The following is a 20,105-nucleotide window of genomic DNA, read 5'->3' on the forward strand; positions in this document are numbered from 1 at the left end:
ATTGGGGGCAAGGCAGATCGCCAGGAAACCAGCAAACAAGTAACGAAGGTGGTTCCATTCCAGAGCTGCGTAGGCTCGGAGGGGCAGTGATGGACGCAGGGCTGCCCGGTCCTGGGGGGCGGCGACAAGTCCTGCGTTTGCTGCACACACACAGCCCCTCCTCGTCCCCCCGCCCTCTCTACTTAGCAAAGAGGTCACCACGCCGGCGACGAGCGCGCCCTCCGCCGGGACCGCAGAACCCGCGCCCCCGCGATCTAGGGCGCGCGAGGCCCACCCCCGCGCCCGCCCAGCTCCCTCCGCGCACAGCGCCCCCTCGCGGGAACCCTCGGCCAAGCAGGTGGCGCGAGCAGGGGAGGGGGCGGGGGCGCCGCGCACGCGCACGGGCCGGCGGCGCGCGCCGAACGGGGGGCACCGCGCGGGTGCAGCCACGATGGAAGGGGGTGCGTACGGAGCTGGCAAAGCCGGGGGCGCCTTCGACCCCTACACCCTGGTCCGGCAGCCTCACACCATCCTGCGCGTCGTGTCCTGGGTAAGGACGGCCGGGTGACCCGGCTGGACTCGGGGTAGGGGGCCGGGGTGGGGGGCGCGGGCAAGGCCGAGCTCCCGGACGGACGCCAACTCCCCCCGGGGCCCCGGGGGACCCGGGCGCGGCCGCTGGTGGGGAGCCGTCCGGCCGGGATCCTGGCGCCCGTCCCTCCTTCCTTTCCGAGCCCCCGGACGGGGGTGCCCAGCGCTCGCGGAGGCTTTCCTGCGCCCCCACCCCTGGCCTCCCGGTGACCCTACTACTTGCTCTCCCCCACGTCGCGGTGACCTCCAGGCCGCGACCAGGCGCCTCACGGCTCGGGCTGCGTGCGGCCGCTTGGGCGGACTGGCGACCGTGGGACCAAACACTGGTTTCAGGTGGCTTTTTTTTTTTTTGAGGGGGGGGGTGTGTGTCTGTGAATCACCAGGTGGCCTTGTTTTTGAGAGTGGGGGGTGGTGAATCAGGGCGTGGATCGTCTCGCGGGGTGCAGCGCGCTTGCCACGGACGTTCAAGGAGGAGAGGGCAGGAAACCGGGTTTTTGTGGCTTAACCTGGACAGTGTGGAGCAACGCGGCGGGAGCCGGATTCCGGGCTTCCACCGGGAACTGCCTTTCCGCAGCGTGACCTTGGGGTGGAAGCCACCCGAGAAATGTTCACGGGAAACGAGTAGTTAAATTTCGAGGTGGGCAGCGTCACCTCCTCTGGCCTGCCTCGGTTTCCCTATTTGTGGCGAGATGGGAGGAGCCTCCTTGAGACCTCCTTGGGCTGGGGTATTTCCTGAATACACCTGGATGCCCCAGCAGCGAGGGGTGGGAGCCGGAGAAAGGACCCCTGCCCACAGAGAAGGGCAGAGAGGCCCGATCTGGACCTCCAGCCTGGTGAGGGCAGAATACCCCAGTGCAGAGAACTGAGTGGGGGGTCCCCTGTTCAAAGCTGGGGTCAGGGAGAGGATGGGACAGGACCAGCACAGGGTGAAGGGTTCACATGGCCTGGGAGGTACCCCCACGGAAAGGAGGCCTGCCCCTCTCTGGAGAGGGGTATCTGGGGCTCCCTCGGGTTGCCCAGGCCTACTCACTAGAGGGTCTCGCCTCTGCAGGCCTGGGGCCCCTGCCTGTGGGCCTAGGTTAAAAGTGCCTGGATTGGGGACACTGGGCAGGGGCCCAACCAGCCACCCCAGGGGATACACCTAAAGCCAGCTGTGGCCAAGGCATACTCAAGCTCCCTCACTTCCTGGATTTTCAGGGCCATATTAGCGTGTGATGGGTGGGACCGCTTGGGTGTTTATCTCTGGCCTCCCAGAGGAAAAAGGAGCTATTTACCTTTGCTTTGTCTGAAAACGTTCAAACCTGCCTCTGGTGCCACAGGAAGCGTCATGGCCACATTTACACTCCAGGCTTCTCAAGTGCCCCCTAGATGGGGAGCTCTCCGGGGGCAGGGAAGCCCGGTGATGGCACATGGCCAGGCACCCCAGGGGTACATCTTGGAGGGTTTGTGGTGCCGAGTTCATTCATCCGTGTCATCTCCAGCTCTGCAGAGACCCTGGCAAATCCAGTGCAGCTCTGGGGGACACCTGCCTGACCAGGTGGGCTGGCTCTGTGCTCTGCTTCCCTCACCTGGCCTCTGGGCCGCTGGCCTGGGAGGGTGAAGTCACCGGCTTTGTGAGGGGGTGTGGGCGTTTTGTCTGCCTGGGTCACTTCTGCTGGTGATGGCTTCATTTAGCGAAGCTTTATTGAGTTGGCTAGGCCCGGAGGGAAGGTGGCATGACTCAGACACAGCCCTTTAGTGCCAAGGAGCCTCCGGTCCTGCTGGGGAGTGAGCCAGGCACCCCCAGGCAGAGAGGCTGGGAGCGCTCGGGGAGAAATCAGAGAAGCTTCTTGGAGAAGGTGATGTCAAATTGGGCCTGGAAGGATGAGGAGGGTTGACAGGCGAGCACATCCAAGCACAGGGAGGACCTTCCAAGCAGAAGAGAGAAAAAGTCACTAAGCACCTACTGTGTGCAGGACTGTACTCACGATTGCTCACCTATTTCCCCCAGAAACGCACTTGAGGCATCCGAGGTTCAGAGAGGCCCAGGGTTACTGAGCATCGCAGTGGCAAATGGAGAGGATTTGAACCCAAATCTTCCTGTCTCCAAAGCACAGTGCTTCCCCTGGATCAGGAAGCATTTGGAATCCTGGGATCTCAGATTGGGGAAAGATAAGGGTCATCCTTATCCTTTGGAGTATTGGATGGGGGGATGCTGGGTCCATCCCCCCATCCAATACTCCAAAGGCCCCCACAGCCTCCCAGCCCTGCTCACTACCTTTGCGTGAGCAGAGGCGTCTGATACAGGCTGACTGACACTTTAAAAAATGTACATAGGTTTTTTCCTGATCATTAGAAGTACCTGCCAAGCCACTTGTGATGATTGTACCGTGACATATATGTACTTAGCACCACTGATCTGCACACTTAAAAATGGTTAAGGTGGTACATTTCATGTTACGTGTGTTACGTGTGCTCAGTGTTACATGTTACGTGTGCTCAGTGTTACATGTTACGTGTGCTCAGTCGTGTCTGACTTCGTGACCGCATGGACTGCAGCCCAGCATGGCTTCTCTGTCCGTAGGGTTTTCCAGGCAAGGTTATTGGACTTGCCATTTTCTATTCCAATACTGTATGTATCTTACCACAAAAAAAGGAAGAAAAGCCCATGTGATCCCACCTCATAAGAAGGGCCTCTGTCTCCTTCCAGTCTTTCTCAAAGACACGTGGTGTCATGTCGTGGACACATGTGCCGACCTGTCCTTTGCCCTCGTGTTCCTTCTGCTCCCCACAGAGTCTGGCAGGTCTTAAGCTTCACCTTTGAGCTAATGGAGTCTGAGCATCCATCACCGATTTGCCCTGGTTTGCCAGAACTTGCCTGCCTTCTACACAGGAAGTCCCATATCCTGGGAGCAGCCCTGTCCCAGACAGACAAGACGGCCGGTCACTCTGTCCAGGATTCCTGTGTTCCCCAGACCCTTCTTGCAGCCCTGGAGGGGCCCTAGCATTGAGAGCACATGGGCTCTTGATTTTGTAAAAATCTGTAAAAGAAAGATCTTTGTTATTTCTGTTATTTATTTGAAAGTGGGCCCCCAAAGCACGTAAGCTTCAGGGAGTCGCCAAACCTGGACCTACCCTAGAACCCGAGCCCCCAGGCCCACAGGACCCCCTGATCTCATGACTGAGGCTTTCTCAGCTTCTCTCCACCCCTGTTCACCTTACACTCCCCTAGCTCGCCCCCTACCCCAACATGTGAGGGTGATTACTCACCACAGGGATTGAGAAATTGACCCTGAGGGTTAAGGTAGGGAAGAGAGCTGATGAGTCCTCTGGCAGATTCCAACTTGGATCCTTCCTGACCTGGGCAAGGTGAAGTTCAGGTAGAGCAGGTAGAGCTCAGAGCTGCCTCCTCTGTGCTGGCTGGGGGAACAGGAGGTCTGGCACCAGCCGTGGCCACCCCCTGTGCCTCTGTCTCCCCGTCAGAGGTGCCCAATCCGGCTCTGATCCTGCAGCCTGTCAGTGACCCCTTTCTTTGTCCAGAGCCAGGTGAGACCAAAGGAGTTTTAGCAGGGAGCTAGCTGATTTCATATGAAGGCCCTCCTTCTATTTGAAATGTACATCTTTACTTTTAGAGCATTGAAATGACCCATGGGGAAAAAAATATTGGCGCCGATGAATGAGAGGTTTTCTTTTTCTTTCCAGATTAATGCTCTGTTTTGGCACAAATGAAACAATAAACTGTTTGAGGTATTGGTATTTTCAGAGTTGATCTCTTAAGGGCTTTGGCTTATAACACTCAGGATGCTGTAAGTAGAGTGGGACATCTTTCCTGCTGTGACAGAAGTAAGGGGCAGGCTGGAGATGACTTGTCTGCTGGCTGGAGACAGAAACTGGGCCTGGGACTGTCAGAGCCGCAGTTTCAACCCAGCCCGCTTGGGTCCACATTCAGTGTACCACCCGTGGCTTCCCTGAATTGCGGTGGCGTCAAGGAGTGGCTTGAGGGAGCAGTTTTACACCCTCATTTTTATCAGATTCCCTCAGTCATGCAAGCAAACACTGAGTCTGAAAGCTGAGTTGGCAGGATATCCCTGGAGGTCCAGTGGTTAAGACTCGGTGCTTCCACTACAGGGAGTGCAGATTCGATTCCTGGTTGGGGAACAGAGATCCTACATGCCATGGACATGGCCAAAAAAAAGCTGAGTTTGCTTTGCAAAGGCAGCGCCTTCCAAATGAGACCCCCTTGTCTCTCTTCCCAACCATTTGCCCTCCCTGTCCTGCCTAGAAATTCTGGAGCCTGCAGTGTGGCAGTGGGTAAAATGGGTCCGGGGTGGTGACAGAGCCTGTGGCCAGCTCTGGCGCTCATTCGTTCCACAAACACCAAATCCCTGCTGGGTGCCTGCCTGTATGTCCCACCAGCAGTCCTCTTGTCCAGTGAGAACAAAATTGAATTGGCAGGAGCCATCCAGAAGGCTTGGAAAGTGTCAAGGAGATCCAGTGCAGAGTGGCTACCTCTGCCTCGGGGCATGATTCCTGAGCTGAGCCTGATAAAGAAGGAGGGGGAAGTTTATATTCCAGGTGGGAGGAACAGCAGGTCGGAGTGGGCTTCAGAAACAGTGCTGAGCTCCTGGGGACGCTGGGTGTGTGCGTGAGAGTGAGAGGTTGGTCCAGGGGCATGGGGGCAGGCAGGTGGGCAGCCCAGGGCAAGCCTTGGATGCCAGTTTCATGAGCTGAGCCTCAGCTGAGAGCCACGGAGAGCCTCAGAGAGGGAGTTCAGGCCGAGAAAGAGAACAGAGGCGTGTTTTGGAAGCTTCCCTGCAGTGGGAGGTGTGACTTTGGGTCAGGGTGGAGGTGTGACTTAGGGAGGGCTCTGGGGGAAGGCGGCCCAGCAGGAAATGTGTGGAATGGTCCAACCTGTCCTCTTCCAGCACCAGGCAAGGCCCTGCCACTTACTCAGGGAGCTGGGTCCGGGGCTCCTTTGGCATTTATCGCTGAAGGTCTTGAAATCTTCCTCGCCTGTGTCTGACCTGTGACTGGCTGGTCCCATCACTCTCAGGCCTAGGAGGGGGTCAGGAGAGGGCTGGTAGGTTTCTGCGTGTGTCTTGGGCATCTCGCGTCCTGGGACCATGCAGGAGCTTGAGGAGTCTTGGGTTTGGCTTCAACCACAGAGCCGCCAGAAGGGGACCTGGGAAAGTCCCAGCCTCATCAGTAGCATGGGATTGGGGTACTCGGGCTCCAGGGGGTACCTGATTCGGTTTGTGAAAATGGACGTATAAAGGGCCTGCCACCCAATCTGCTCCTCTGGGCACGTGACATCCCTGTCCAGTGGGTTTCATCCCTCCCCCGCCACTTTAAGTGAGATTGCAGCCTGCACCAGACTTTCAGGACGTGGCCCCTGCTTCCTGCGTTGGGGAGTCCCCAGCCACATGGGGAGTCCCACACGGCCACTTGTGCAGAGCTGTTAGGCGGGCCTGAGCCTGGGGAGAAAGAACGAAGCCTGGGGGAGGGAGAGCGGAGAGAAGGAAAAGCCAGGAGGAGGGGGTGGGGAAGGGAGAGGGCAGATGGTAGAACTGGCACGGGAGCCGCGTTGGCACCTCCACCGGAAGAACCAGCTGTCTGGTAGGAGGGGAGGCCAGGCCGGCGTCAGGAGTGTCTGGGGCCCAAGGCCTGAGGCCACGTTCTGCGCCCACTCCGACTGTGACGGGTGGTGTGACTTGAGTAACAGGCCAAGATGGGGCCTCAGTTTCCCCATCTGTCGGATGGAAACAGGAGACTCAGGTTGGGCTGGTGAGTTCCCAGCCCTTCCACCCTCAAAGAACCCACCTCTTGCTCCTAGTACATTGCAGGCGGGAACTTTGAGATCAGTAAGTGTTTGAAGAAGTGATGTCAACCTCCCCCTGCCCCCCACAATGCTTTGTGGGGGTCTGCAGAGCGGGCCTGGCCCTAGGGCCAGAACCGTGTGAGCTGGACAGTGTCAGCTGGAGCTGGCAGGGTGGCCCAAGCCCTCCCCATGTTTCTGGGGAAGCCCTCCCACCCAGGAGGAAATCGTGCTCACACCCCCTCTGCTGGGGAAGATGCATGGGGGAGGGGCACCGCGGGGAAGGGGTGGCCTTTTGGCTAGGACAGTCCCAGGCTGTCAGGCCCAGGCTGTTTAGAAATCAAGCATCCAGGAGCCCCAACCTTCCCGGGCTCCTCAAACAGCTCAGGGTCCAGGGGTCAAGAGGACATGGTCTGATCTCCGGCCCTTTTCTGAATACCCCCTGACCCCTTCCTTAAAATTGCAGGGTAACCTGGTCCCGCCCTGGCCCTGCTTCCCCCAGCACGGGCCGCCTTCTCAGTGGGGGCTTCTCTTTGCTTCATGCCCTCCCTCCACCCAGCCTGGAGATGGGGCAGAGTCCTCCTGGCTCCTGAGGCTGCTTGCAGACCTTTCTCCCCCAGCTTGGAATCTCAGGCCAGCTCCAGACCAGTCACTGCCCTCACTGTGGCCCAGCCCGCCCCTCCCGGGTCACTTCCCCTGTCCCTCGAAAATGCAGAGACTCCGTGTCACGCCTGCCCGCCCGCCCCAGCACCGTCCTGCCTGCCTTCCTGGTCTCTGCAGCTCCCCGCTTCTGTGACCCTTCTCTCTGCCTGGCCTCTTCCTCTCCGCCTCAGCCGCTCTCACCGGGCATACCCTGGTTCAGGCTGTCGTTCCTGGCGAGAACTCAGGTGTCCACCCCTCCCTGCCCCTCCCCACCCCTCCCGTCTTTCCAGCTCTCTCCCTTATGTCCTTCACCCGGGACCCTCCCGTGGTGCCCCGGCCCTTGCCGCATCCTCCCTGTGCCCCTCTCCAGCTTGGGCTCCAGGGTGGTCTCACCCACCTGCTCTGGGCTCTAGCCTTCCTGCGTCGCTGCTGTGCTCACCTGGCAAAGTCCTGCTGCCATCCACCCTCGGCCTCCGCACACCTGCCCTCCCCCAGGCTCTCTTCTGTTCCGGCGGCCAAGGCCAGCCTTGCAGGGTTCACCAGATCCACACTGTCACCTGCTCAAGGACTCGAGTTCAAGGACTCGAGTTCCCTCTCTTCCTCCTTCCCTCCACTCTCGCCTCCATCCTCCACTCTGGCTCTCGCCCGTCAGCTTACAAACGTGTGTTCTTTCCACCCCCTCGCCCAGTTCTCTGGTTCGAAGGTTTGGCTGTGGTCACTGTCCCCGGTGTTCCTCTCTGGTTTTCTCTCACATGTGTGCCCCGTTCAGGCCCTTGCCCTCACCCCTCCACCTTGTCAAGATCATCTCTGCCCTTCACGTGGCCAGATCCCACGGCCAGTCGTCATTAATGGCTCTCTTGGCTGCATCTGGCCCATGAGGGGTTTGTACTTCCTCCTGGTGGTTCCAGCAGCCGCAGGACTCTGGCCTCCTCTTTAATGTGCCCTGTCTGTGCGAGGCTCACAGTCTAGCAGAGGGAAATGCAGCGGAGAAACCACTTAAGATCTGGAGGTGAGCGCAAGACCTAGAGTGAGGGGACGAGGGGACACGCACTCAGGCGCGGGATGGGCTGGAGCGATGGGGCCAGCCAGGCGGAGGGGGGATGTTCTAGGCAGAAGGAATGGCAGGGGTGGAGGTCGAGGCCGAGAGGTACCACATGGTGATGTAAGTTCTAGGGGGCAGGGACCGTGTCTATCAGGTCACAGTCACGTCCCCAGTGCTAGACGGCGCCTGGCATCCCGTCGGGGCTCACATGTGGGTGAATGAAGCTGGGAACTTCCCTGCCCCACTCTCCTCCTACCCACGTTCTCCATTCAAGTCTCCAGTCTTCAGGGCGAGTGGGTCTCAGTTTCCCCATGTCTAAGGGGGGTCCCTGCCCTGCTGAGGTTATGCAGCCACAGGAGGGGGAAGACGGGACACCGTCGGATCAGCAGACTGAGTCTCAGTGCCTCGGGGACAGGGCCCCTGCCCAGCAAGCCCACTCCCACCCCCACCGCAGAGAGCACACACAGGAACAGCTTGCAGGAAGATTACGGCCTAATCCGCCGCAGGTTGCTTCCAAGGCTGCAGAGGGGGCAGCCAGGCCAGAGAGGAGAGAAGGGGGCCTGCTCGCCCCGCCTCAGCCCCGAGGCTCTGCACAAGGCTCTTGAGGAAGTCGAGTGCCCGCCCGGTGCCCGTCACGCGCCGCTGTGCTGGCTTAGGCCCTTCCCCTCACATGACTCCAGGGGAGGCAGGGCCCATTTCCAGGAAGGGAGCCCTCGAAGCCTGACTCGTCCCTCAGATGCTTGGCTGTCCCTTTCTTCATCCATCCTTCCCCTGGAGGCCCAGGAGGCAGAGATTTCACAGGGACGCTGGCAGGAAGGTGGCTCAGCTGTCACTGAGGGAGAGGACTTGGCAGCCTGTTTTTAGGGAGTGAGCTCCCTGTGGTCAGAAGTGTGTAAGCCAAGGTGCCAAGGAGAGAATACTCGTTCAACTCTCGTGCTGCCTGCAGCTCTGCCCGTTGTTCAGGCTTGCTGTTCATTCCCGACCCTGCCTCTAGGTTTGAGTCAGAGACACACACCCAACAACGGAATCGATACATAAGAAAAAGAAAATACATAGTGATGTTATCAAGAAAATAAATGGGTGTGTTGGCAAATACTGGGAGTCAGGTCTGGAGGGCTTCTCTGAGGAAGTGGCTTGTATTGAGATTTGGATATTGAGAAGGAACCAGCAGGAGCCAGCTTGGAAGACCCGGGGGACTCTAGGCATCCCAGACAAAGGAAGCAGCCATGCAAAGGACCTGAGGCAGGAATGAGCTTAGGAGGGAGCAAGAGGAGAATGGCAGGAAAGGAGGCTGAGCGGAAGGCAGGAACCCTGGGGGTTGTGGTGGGGACGGGGCTCTCACCATGGAGATGTGGGATGCAGCAAGGGGTGACGTAATCTGACTTAGGTCTAAAGAGATCTTTGCAGCTGCGGTGAAGTAGATGGGGCAGGGGGCAGGAGTGGTACACAGGGCCTGGGAAGCTGTTGTCATCGCCTGGCGACAGGGGACGGTGGCCTGGACAAGCGTGTGGGGCGTAGAGGAAAACAGAGTTGTTTGGGGAAGGCTGAAGAACTAGGCCCACGAGCCAGGTTGGATGGGGTTTGAGGACACGCCCACTCTGGGGTCTGAGCAGCTGAGTGGGGGTCAGTGTGCAGATGGATGGAGGTCGCTGGAGACTGGGAGAGACCAGAGATGAGACCAGAGGCCCAAGCAGGGGGACCTTGGGAATCCATCTTAGGGACTTTTTGCTCAGCCCAGGAGGGACTGAAGGCTTCCCTGGTTGTTCTGTTGGTAAAGAATCTGCCTGCAATGCAGGAGACCCCGGTTCGATTGCTGGGTCCTGAAGATCCCCTGGAGGAGGGCATGGCAATCCACTCCAGTGTTCTGGCCTGGAGAATCCCCGTGAACAGAGGAGCCTGGCGGACTACATTCCATAGGGTCACACAGAGTTGGACACGACTTAGCGACTAAGCACAGCACAGGAGGGACTGATGAGAGTTGGGGGGTGGTGAGTGCCCCCTGGCGGCTGTCTGGAGCCAGCTTGGAGGAGGCTGGAGAGGTGGCAGTCCTGGGTCAGGCAGCAACACTGTGGCCTGGGAGTGGAACATTGCGGCCTGGGAGTGGAACATTGTGGCCTGGGAGTGGACAGCAGCCCAGACCGCCAAGTGGAGAGCCAGCGAGCAGATCAGCTGGCTGCCTTGCAGTGTAAGGCTGGGACCAGGGACTCCTCCCAGCTGCCCAGTTTGGGAGCAGACATCCTTGTACAGGGTGAGGCAGAAGATGCCATCGGGAAATAGCAAAGCTGGTGGGCAGTATAGGCTCCCAACCTCATCTCTCCATAGTTTATGGGGGAAGACTCAGCAGGTGCCTAAAAGTGTTTAAAGCCAGCCCTCTGGGAAGTTCCTGGCAAACAGCAGTGACCTCTGCCCCCGCCTCCCCCTGCCACCCCCACCCCACCCCACCCCACCCCACCAGCTGGGCCAACTCTCTCTGAAGCCCAAATTAGCCTGATGCCCGGCAGTGGTCCAGGCCCAGGCTGCCAGCTCCGTGTGCAGACGTGGAGGAAAGTGGGCCAGGACCCTCCTGCACTGTGGGTGGAGACAGGCGCGGGACACAGCTGTCACTCCTGGGGCTCACCTGCTCCTAGAGTTTGGGGTCTGGAATTCACTTCCTCATGGGGAGGCAGCTGAAGGTTAAGGGTTGGCTCACGTCCTGGAATGGGGCTGGCAGGCACACTGACGTGCTCCGGGTGGGCTGGCCATGGGCAGGCCAAAGTCCAGATAAGCTTCAACTTCCCTCTCTGTGAAATGGGCTAAGTAAACCTGCTTTGGGGGGTGCTGTTTTCTTGCTGCTGTTTGTTTGTTGAAGTGTAGTTGATTTATAATGTTGTGTTAGTTTCTGGTGTACGGCGGAGTGATTTGGTTTTACATATATGTTTATGGATTTTTTCAGATTCTTTTCCATTACAGGTTATTATAAGATATTGAATATAGTTCCCTGTGCTATCCTGTAGGATTTGATCTATTTTATATACCGTGGTGTGCGTCTCCTAATGTGTAGGGGGGTGTTTTTAGTTTTTTGTTTTTTCCTTAGAGGTTTTGATGGGGATCAAACAAGATGATTTTTGTCAAGCACTCCCAGTGGATGCAGGGCCCCTGTGGAGGCTATGGGTTGGCTCAGTGTCTCAGCGGGGGACAGACGCATAGATGACTCCCAAGCAGGAGTATGTGCAGGGTCAGGGTCAGGGAGGGTGACTAGGAAAGAGGGTGTCCCAGAGGGCGGCTGCAAGTTGCCACCTCCCAGCAGGCTCTAGAAGGGTGTGCAGGAGTTTGTTCCTCTTTGATGGAAAAGGTGGGGAAGGGCGTTCCGGGAGGTGGGAACTGCTGGGGTGAAATGGTCAAACAGCCTGTGGCTTTGCCCACACTGGCCCTCTGGGATGGCTGAATTGTGGGGTGGGAGGGAAGAGATGCGAGGCCAGGCAGGGTCTGGCAGTTCTGGAGTCTCTGTCTCTGTGTGTCTGAATCCAGGAGCCTGAGATGCTGAGGTCCCTGCCGATTTATTTTTCTGAGTTTGGCATAGCTCTGCTCTAAATGCCATCTGGAATCTGGGTTTTCTTTTTTTTTAGACACAGGATTGGATTATAAAGATGGTGAAAAAAAACAGTGTCTTGGCCCGGTTTACTTTGGTGCTTTTTTTTAAAAAACATTTTCTTTAGTGCAAGGGAAGGATGTTGTTTTTCCTGTGTCTGCCAGTAACCAGGGCCCCCCGAGGCCCCCACCCTCATATTCTCTTGTTTCCCAGCTGCTGGTTCTGCCTCCGCAGACCTGTCTCCAGTCCCTGCAGCAGATCTGCTCTTTGGGGTGAGCGTCTCCCTCCCATGCCTTTGCGGCTGTGGCCGGTATCAAATTTCATTTGGGTTTCATTTCCGGTTCTCTGGTGGCTGCTCTGTGTACACCTCGCCGTCCCCTTAGATCCGGCCTCAGCAGGTTACCCCAGAGGCCGCCCGACACAGGGCACCAGCCTTGGAATCAAGAGAGACCCAGGTTTGAGTCTGCATCCACCCCAACCAGCCGTGTGACCTGGGCAGGCCCCCCGGACGCGGGTAGAATGAGAATAAGGACAGGGACCTCGAGGAGTCAAGAACATGCGCTGCAACCCCATCGTGGTCCTGGAGGAATCCCGATTCCTCCTCTGTCTGACTGTGGAACAGAAACCTGAGGCTGGGGCCTGCTTTCAGCGGGGGCTGCCTCCCACCCTCCCCAATCCTGACCCTGCACATACTCCTGCTTGGGATTCATCTATGGGCCTGACCCCCACTGAGATCCTGAGCAGCCCACTGAGTCAGGTGGGGAGACTGCGGCTAAAGGAGGAGTTCACCTGGGCTCAGAATGTCTGTGGGGAGCGTGGGCAGACTGCAGGGGCATGCTTGTGTGTTCTTAGCAGTACTTCTTCCCTTCCTGGAGCCTCAGTTTCTTGACCAGCAGACTCTCAGCCTGGCCCGGGGAGGCTCCCTATCCTGGCCCAGCCCTGCAGCCGGGGCACCTGGCATGACCCCCCAGGCCCCCCTCCCCTCCCAGCAGTGGGCCTCTGTCTGCAGGTTCTGGTGACGTTCCCTCCACAGGACAGTCCCCTCCCGCCCCTTCACCCCATCCCTTGACCCACACCAGCCCTGCCCCCTCATCCCTCACCTGGGTGCTGCATGGTCCCGCTGGTCCCCCTGCTTTTACCTTTGACCCACAGTCTTTTCTCCACCTCACCGGGGTGATGCTTTTTAAAACCTAAGTCAGATCAAGTCACTCACCTTCTGCTGAACTCCGCCTTCCCTTTGAAGCCCTGGGTGACCTCACCTTGCTCATTCCCTTCAGCTATACTCTGTGAGCCTCTTCAACCACCAGACTCATTCCCGCCCCAGGGCCTTTGCACTTGGGGCTACTTCTCCATGGAACGTCTCTCCCAGATATCTCCATGGCCCTACATCCCTGCAGACAGGCGTCTGCTCAGAGCTCACTGGGTGACCCCCGTTCACCCAGTCTGTCTCCTCCTGTCCCTCCTGATGCTCCTTTAGGCTCCTTCTTGACTCAGCTCAGAAATCCGTGCTCAGGGCTCCCTCCCTGATCCCTGCCACTTCCCTCCCATGGGTCATGGCCTGCATTATCTACTCCACTCGTTTAGGGTCAGTCTGGCACCTTTTGGATGCTCCAGGTCAAGGTCACTCCAGGTCACAGGCTGATCCTTGCATGCAGGACCTCACTCATTGCTCACAGAACGTCAGTGGTTTGGGTACTGTTACGCCCCACTGTGCAGACTTGGAAACCGAGATTCGAGAGGTTAAGTGACCGGCCTGGGGTCACCTGCTAGACAAGGGGCCAGGCAGATTCAGCATCCAGGCTAATGTGCCCCAGGCTCTTGCCTCCTTGCTCCTGTCCCTCCAGAGCTGGTCAGCTCCTGACAGTTGTGTCTCCACAGAGGTGGTCACCCCTGGACACCCCCTCTCAGCCCAACGTAAGGCACCAAGAAGCCTGTGACCTGTGATGAATGCCTTCCCGAGGCCGTGTCTGTGGAGAGGAGGGCGGGGAGCTCTGAAGGACAGGCGGCTGGGAGCTGGCCCGAGGGCCCCTCCTTCCACTCTGCCTGTGGCTCCTCCAGGCCCCTCGGAGGCTGTTTTGATCTTCCTTCGTCCCCTCTTGGGGACACGTCCTCGCCAGCACTTTCCTCTGGCTTCCCTAAGGATGCCCTGCTCTTCTCCCGCAAGAGGGCTTGTCTTAATAGTTCCTCCTCTGCGGTTGCCAAAGCCCAGACTTCCGCCCACCTGCTCCCGTCGCCCCACAACCTCCTCGAAGCCTGCTTTGGGGGGGGGGCCCACCCTTGTTCCAGCCCCCAGGGAGCATGTCTGTCAGGAAGTGTCCAGGGCCTCTGGAGAAGGCAGTTAACCCTTACAAAGTCCCGGCCGCTCTGCTCCAGGTGCTCGCTGATGTCATTCTCCCATCAGCCCTGGACTGATTTTTACAGAGGACCAAGCTGAGGCTCCGGAGAAGGTAATGGCACCCCTCTCCAGTACTCTTGCCTGGAAAATCCCATGGACGGAGGAGCCTAGAAGGCTGAATCCATGGGATCGCTGAGAGTCAGATGCGACTGAGCGACTTCACTTTCACTTTTCACTTTCATGCATTGGAGAAGGAAATGGCAACCCACTCCAGTATTCTTGCCTGGAGAATCCCAGGGATGGGGGAGCCTGGTGGGCTGCCGTCTGTGGGGTTGCACAGAGTCGGACACGACTGAAGCATCTTAGCAGCAGCAAGCTGAGGCTCAGAGAGGTTAAGTCATTTGCTGGAGGCCACACAGCATGTGGAGCAGGCTTGGGATTTAAATCCATCCGGTCTGTGTGACTCCTCGTGTCTGAAGTCTCTTTCTAATCAAGAGGCTTTTAAGACCCCGGTTCGATTCCTGGGTTGGGAAGATCCGCTGGAGAAGGGATAGGCTACCCACACCAGTATTCTCAGGCTTCCCCTGTGGTTCAGCTGGTAAGGAATCCGCCTGCAATGCGGAGACCTGGGTTCGATCCTTGGGTTGGGAAGATCCCCTGGAGAAGAAAGCTGCTACCCACTCCTGGAGAATTCTATGGACTGTATAGTCCATGGGGCTGCAAAGAGTCAGACGCGACTGAGCGACTTTTACTGTCTTTCCGTTTTGCTGGATCGGTGGTGTCTACTGACCGAATCTGAAGACAGGGCCTCAGATTCCCGACCTGGTGGTTTTCTGGTAGGAGTCTTAGACTGATCTCAGTCACAGTCCAAGGGGCTGTGTGAGTGGTGGACCCTGGAGCTGTGCAGTGCACGGCCCAGGTAGCCGGCTGTCAGAGCCCGCCTTCATCTCGCATTGGCGTCTGCCTTGCTCCTCTGGGCTGTGTCAGTAGCCCAGGGGTCCGTCTGACAGACTGCTTTGAAGTCAGGACTTCCTGCTTCTCCCCTCCTGTGACCCTGAACGCCAGACCTGCCACTCTGGCCCCACAGCCTGCTTTCCTGCTGATCCCCTGGGTCTCTGGAAATAAAGGGTAGCCCCTCCTTTAGGGGTCTACCTCCTGAGGCTGAGCCAGCTTGGTCAGGTGGAGGAGAGCCTAAGGCTGAGGTTGAGGGGAACTGGGCTCCGATTCAGCCTGTTCTTCCGACAGCAGTGCCACCTTCTCTTTCGGAGCCTCGGTTTTCCTGCTCTGGCAGTTGGGGGCAGTAGGGATCGCCCTCACTGTTCCATGGGGTGATTGTGAAGACCGGAGCTTGTGACTGGGCAGAGCTGTGAGCCTGGGGGCCTCCACAGGCCTGGGGTTGTGGTGACGTGTACGTTCCTAAGTCAGGATTGGCAGACGTGTGGCTCACGGGCCGCCACCGCCCACTTCGGTGCCTGTGGCTGAACCAGGACACAGCCTATCAATCCTTTCTTTTTTTCTTGAATTGCAGAAAAAAATTCACATTACCCACAATAAGCCATTTCAGAGTATACAGTTCAGTGACATTTAGTGCATTCGCAGTGTTGTACAACTGCCGCCTGTCTGGTTTAGAGACTTCTTCATTACCCCCATGAATACCCCCCATACCCATTAAGGAGTCACTCCCCATTCCCCACTTCCCCAGCTGCTGTGATCGCTGGTCTGTTTGCTATGTTCTGCCTATTATGGGTATAATACATAAAAGAAATCATAATGCTGACCTTTCATGTCTGGCTTCTTTCACTTCTTTCTTCATCAGTTTCAAGGCTCCTCTAGTTGTATCAGAACTCTGCCCCTTTCAGTGGCCGAATAATATCCCATTGTATGGATGTGCCACAGCTTACTTCTCCACTCATCTGGTAGTGGGTATTTGGGTCAGAGTCCTTAACACACAGTGTCATGAACCAGTGATCTCCAAACTTTAGATCATGCACTCCTTTAGGAAAAAAAATTTTGAGTCAGTCCTCCCATGAAGTGTGAATCTGAAACCCATGCACTTACGGTCAATTAGTCTATGACAAAGGAGGCAGAATATACAGTGGAGAAAAAGCAGTCTCTTCAATAAGTGATGCTGGGGAAACTGGACGGCTACATATAAATGAATGAAATCAGAGCATTCTTTCACACCATATACAAAAACAGACTCACAATAGATACAGAAAACATAAAACCCATAGAGGAAAATATAAGCAGAACACTCTTTGACATAAATCCTAGCAATATTTTGGGGGGATTTATCTCCTAAAGCAAAGGAAATAAAAGCAAAAATAAACAAATGAGACCTAATTAAACTTGAAAGCTTTTGCACACCAAAGTGAAAGTCGCTCAGTCGTGTCTGACTCTTTGTGACCTCATGGACTAAACAGTCCACGGAATTATAAACAAAACAAAAAGACAGCCCCACTGAATGGGAGAAAATATTTGCAATTGATAAGGCTGATAAGGGGTTAATACCCAGAATAGGTAAACAGGTCTTACAGCTCAACACACACACACACACACACACACACACACACAATCCTGTAAAAAAAAAACGCAGATTAAAAAATGGGCAGAAGATCTGAATAGACATTTCCCCAAACAGGACATGCAGATGGCCAACAGGCACATAAAAAGATACTTAGCATCACTAATCACCAGGGAAATGCAAATCAAAACCACAGTGAGGTATCACCTCACATCAGTCAGAACAGTTAGCATCAAAAAGAACACGAATAGCAAATGTTGATGAGGATGTGAAGAAAAGGGAATCCTCATACACCTTTGATGGGAATGTAAATTGGTGCAGCTACTGTGGAAAACAGTATGGAGGTGTCTCAAAAAACTAAAAATAGAACTACCGTATGACCCAGCAGTTCCACTCCTGGGCATATATCTGAGGAAACCAAAAACACTGACTTGAAAAGATACATGCACCCCAGTGTTCATAGCAGCATCATTTACAGTTGCCAAGAAATGGAGGCAACCTCGGTGTCCATCAACAGATGGATGGATAGGAACTTCCCTGGTGGCCCAGTGGCTGATTCTATGCCTCCAATGCAGGGGACCAGGGTTCAGTCCCTGGTCATGGAACTGGACCCCACATGCTGCACTAAGAGTTTGCATGCCACAATGAAGATCCCACGTGCCACAGCTAAGACCCCCACGCAGCCAAATAAATAAATATACTTTTTTTTAAAAAAAAAAAAGGTGAATGGATAAAGAAGATGTGGTATATATATGCAATGGAATACTCAGTTCGGTTCAGTTGCTCAGCTGTGTCCAACTCTTTGCAACCCCATGGACTACAGCACACCAGGCTTCCCTGTCCATCACCAACTCCTGGAGCCTGCTCAAACTCATGTCCATCAAGTTGGTGATGCCATCTAACCATCTCATCCCCTGTTGTCCCCTTCTCAAGCTGCCTTCAATCTTTACCAGTATCAGAGTCTTTTCCAAGGAGTCAGTTCTTTGCATCAGGTGGCCAAAGTATTAGAGTTCAGTATCAGTCCTTCCAATGAATACTCAGGACTGATTTCCTCTCTGATGGGCTGGTTGGATCTCCTTGGTGTCCAAGGGACTCTCAAAAGTCTTCTCCAACACCACAGTTCAAAAGCATCAATTCTTCGGCAGTCAGCTTTCTTTATAGTCCAACTCTCAAATCTGTACATGACTACTGGAAAAACCATAGTTTTGACTAGACATTTGTTGGCAAAGGTCTCTGCTTTTTAATATGCTGTCTAGGTTGGTCATAGCTTTTCTTCCAAGGAGCAAGCGTCTTTTAATTTCATGGCTGTGGTCACCATCTGCAGTGACTTTGGAGCCCCCCAAAATAAAGTCTCTCACTTTTTCCGTTGTTTCCCCATCTATTTGCCATGAAGTGATGGGACCAGATGCCATGATCTTAGTTTTCTGAATGTTGAGTTTTAACCCAACTTTTTCACTCTCCTCTTTCACTTTCATAAAGAGACACTTTAGTTCCTCTTCCTTTTCTGCCGTAAGGGTGGTGTCATCTGTGTATCTGAGGTTATTGGTATTTTTCCTGGCAATCTGGATTCCAATGTGTGCTTCATCCAGCCTGGCATTTCACATGATGTACTCTGCATATAAGTTAAATAAGCAGGGTGACAATATACAGCCTTGAAGTACTCCTTCCCCAATTTGGAACCAGTCTGTTGTTCCATGTCCAGTTCTTACTGTTGCTTCTTGACCTGCATACAGATTTCTTAGGAGGCAGGTCAGGTGGTCTGGTATTCCCATCTCTTTAAGAATTTTCCACAGTTTATTGTGACCCACACAGTCAAAGGCTTTGGTGTAGTCAATAAAGCAGAAGTAGATATTTTTCTGGAATTCTCTTGCTTTTTTGATGATCCAGCGGATGTTGGCAATTTGATCTCTGGTTCCTCTGCCTTTTCTAAATCTGTCTTGGAATGGAATACTACTCAGTCATAAAAAGGAAGGAAAATTTGCCATTTGCAGCAACATGAATGGCCTTGGAGGGTATTATGCCAAGTGAAATAAGTCAGACAGAGACAAATACTGTATATCAGTTAAATATGGAGTCTAAAAAGTGCAACAAACTAGTAAATACAACAGAAAAGAAGCAGATTTACAGATACAGAGAATAATTGTGGTTACCATCAGAGAGGGGCAATACAGGGGTTAGGGATTAAGAGATACTGTTATGTATAAAATAAGCTACAAGGATTTATCGTACATCATGGAGACTAGCCAATATTTTATAATAACTGTAAATGGAGTATAGCCTTTAAAAACTGAATCACAAGTATATATTATATACTTATAACTTATATAATATACAATTATACTTCAATAAAAAATGTAGATTTGTTTTATATATATATTACTACTGCACTGATGTATCTAGTCTGTTATAAAATCCATGTGTAGACATCTTAAAGATACAATTGAAAAAATGATGCTTCTCATATTTTTTCTCACACCTGCCATGGAGTCTCTACCCATCTAAGGTGTTAGCTAAGGACAAAAATGTATCTGGTTCACACTGAAATTATAGTTCCTCATTGTGGAAAAATTGGAAAGCAAAGTGAAGTGGGAAATGGGCAATTAAAATCCTCTGCATTAAAATGGATAACCAAGAAAGACGTACTTTATGGCACAGGGAAGTCTGTTACGCGGCAGCCTGGATGGGAGGGGAGTTTGGGGGAGAATGGATGCATGTGTGTGTGGCTGAGTCCCTGTGCTGTCCACCCGAAACCTCACAGCTTTGTTAATCAGCTATGTGCTTAGTTGCTCAGTCGTGCCTGACTTTGCGACCCCATGGACTGTAGCCCGCCGGACTCCTCTGTCCATGGAATTCTCCAGGCCAGAATACCGGAATGGGTTGCCATTTCCTTCTTTAGAGGATCTTCTCAACCCAGGGATCTAACCTATATTTCCTGTGTCTCCTGCATTGCAGGCAGATTCTTTTACCCAGTGAGCCTTCGGGGAAGCTTAATCAGCTATACTTCAGTTCTATGCAGCTGCACCTCACGTTCACTGCAGGCCACATCTGAGGCTCTGTCTTCCTGTCTGTATGTCCATTGACTGTGGGTGGGCCTCTTCATCGTCAGAGTTTCAGGGGAGGTGAGAGGCAGGAGGAAGAAGCATGGACTTCAGGATCAGGTCGCTGGGTTTAAAGCCAGCTCCGCCACGTCCCAGCTGTGTGACTCTGGGCACACAAACTAACACCTTCACCTTCCTTGTCTCATCTGCAGAATGCCAACGATACTGATTGTATTCGTTAGCTGCTGCTGCGTCACACCACACCCCCAAATGCAATGACTTAAAACAGGCAGTGTTCGGGGACTTCCCTACTGGTCCAGGGGTTAAGACTGCCTTCCAATGCAGAGGACACTGGTTCAATCCCTGGTTAGGAAACTGAGATCCCACATGCGGTGCAGCAGTGAAGCCCACACACCAACACTAGAGAGAAGCCTGCACACGGTAACCAAGATCCTGCATGCTGCAGCTAAGACTTGATGCAGCCAAGTAGATAAAGCACACGTGAAAAACAACAACAAAAGGGCTGGATTCTCACAGTTTCCGTGGCCGGGAACCTGCTTAGTGAGGTGCCACTGCCTCGCCATCGCGGTGTTGG

General features: G+C 54.7%; 1 protein-coding gene across 3 annotated transcripts in view; it reads left to right on the forward strand.

Annotated features, from left to right (window-relative positions):
- Positions 1–365: 365 nt before the first annotated feature.
- Positions 366–20,105, forward strand: part of SYNGR1 (synaptogyrin 1) — a 30,404-nt gene continuing 10,664 nt past the window's right edge. For 2 of the 3 annotated variants that reach the window (XM_019961832.2, XM_019961834.2), the window contains exon 1: positions 366–529. In XM_019961832.2, coding sequence (XP_019817391.1) covers positions 431–529 — 99 coding nt within the window. In that variant the 5' untranslated portion in view covers positions 366–430. Of the gene's footprint in view, positions 530–6,283; positions 6,408–20,105 lie in introns of those variants that run through there. The other variant, XM_019961833.2, reaches the window with a different exon arrangement.

This window comes from Bos indicus, chromosome 5 (assembly GCF_029378745.1).
Source record: "Bos indicus isolate NIAB-ARS_2022 breed Sahiwal x Tharparkar chromosome 5, NIAB-ARS_B.indTharparkar_mat_pri_1.0, whole genome shotgun sequence".
NCBI lineage: Eukaryota > Metazoa > Chordata > Mammalia > Artiodactyla > Bovidae > Bos > Bos indicus.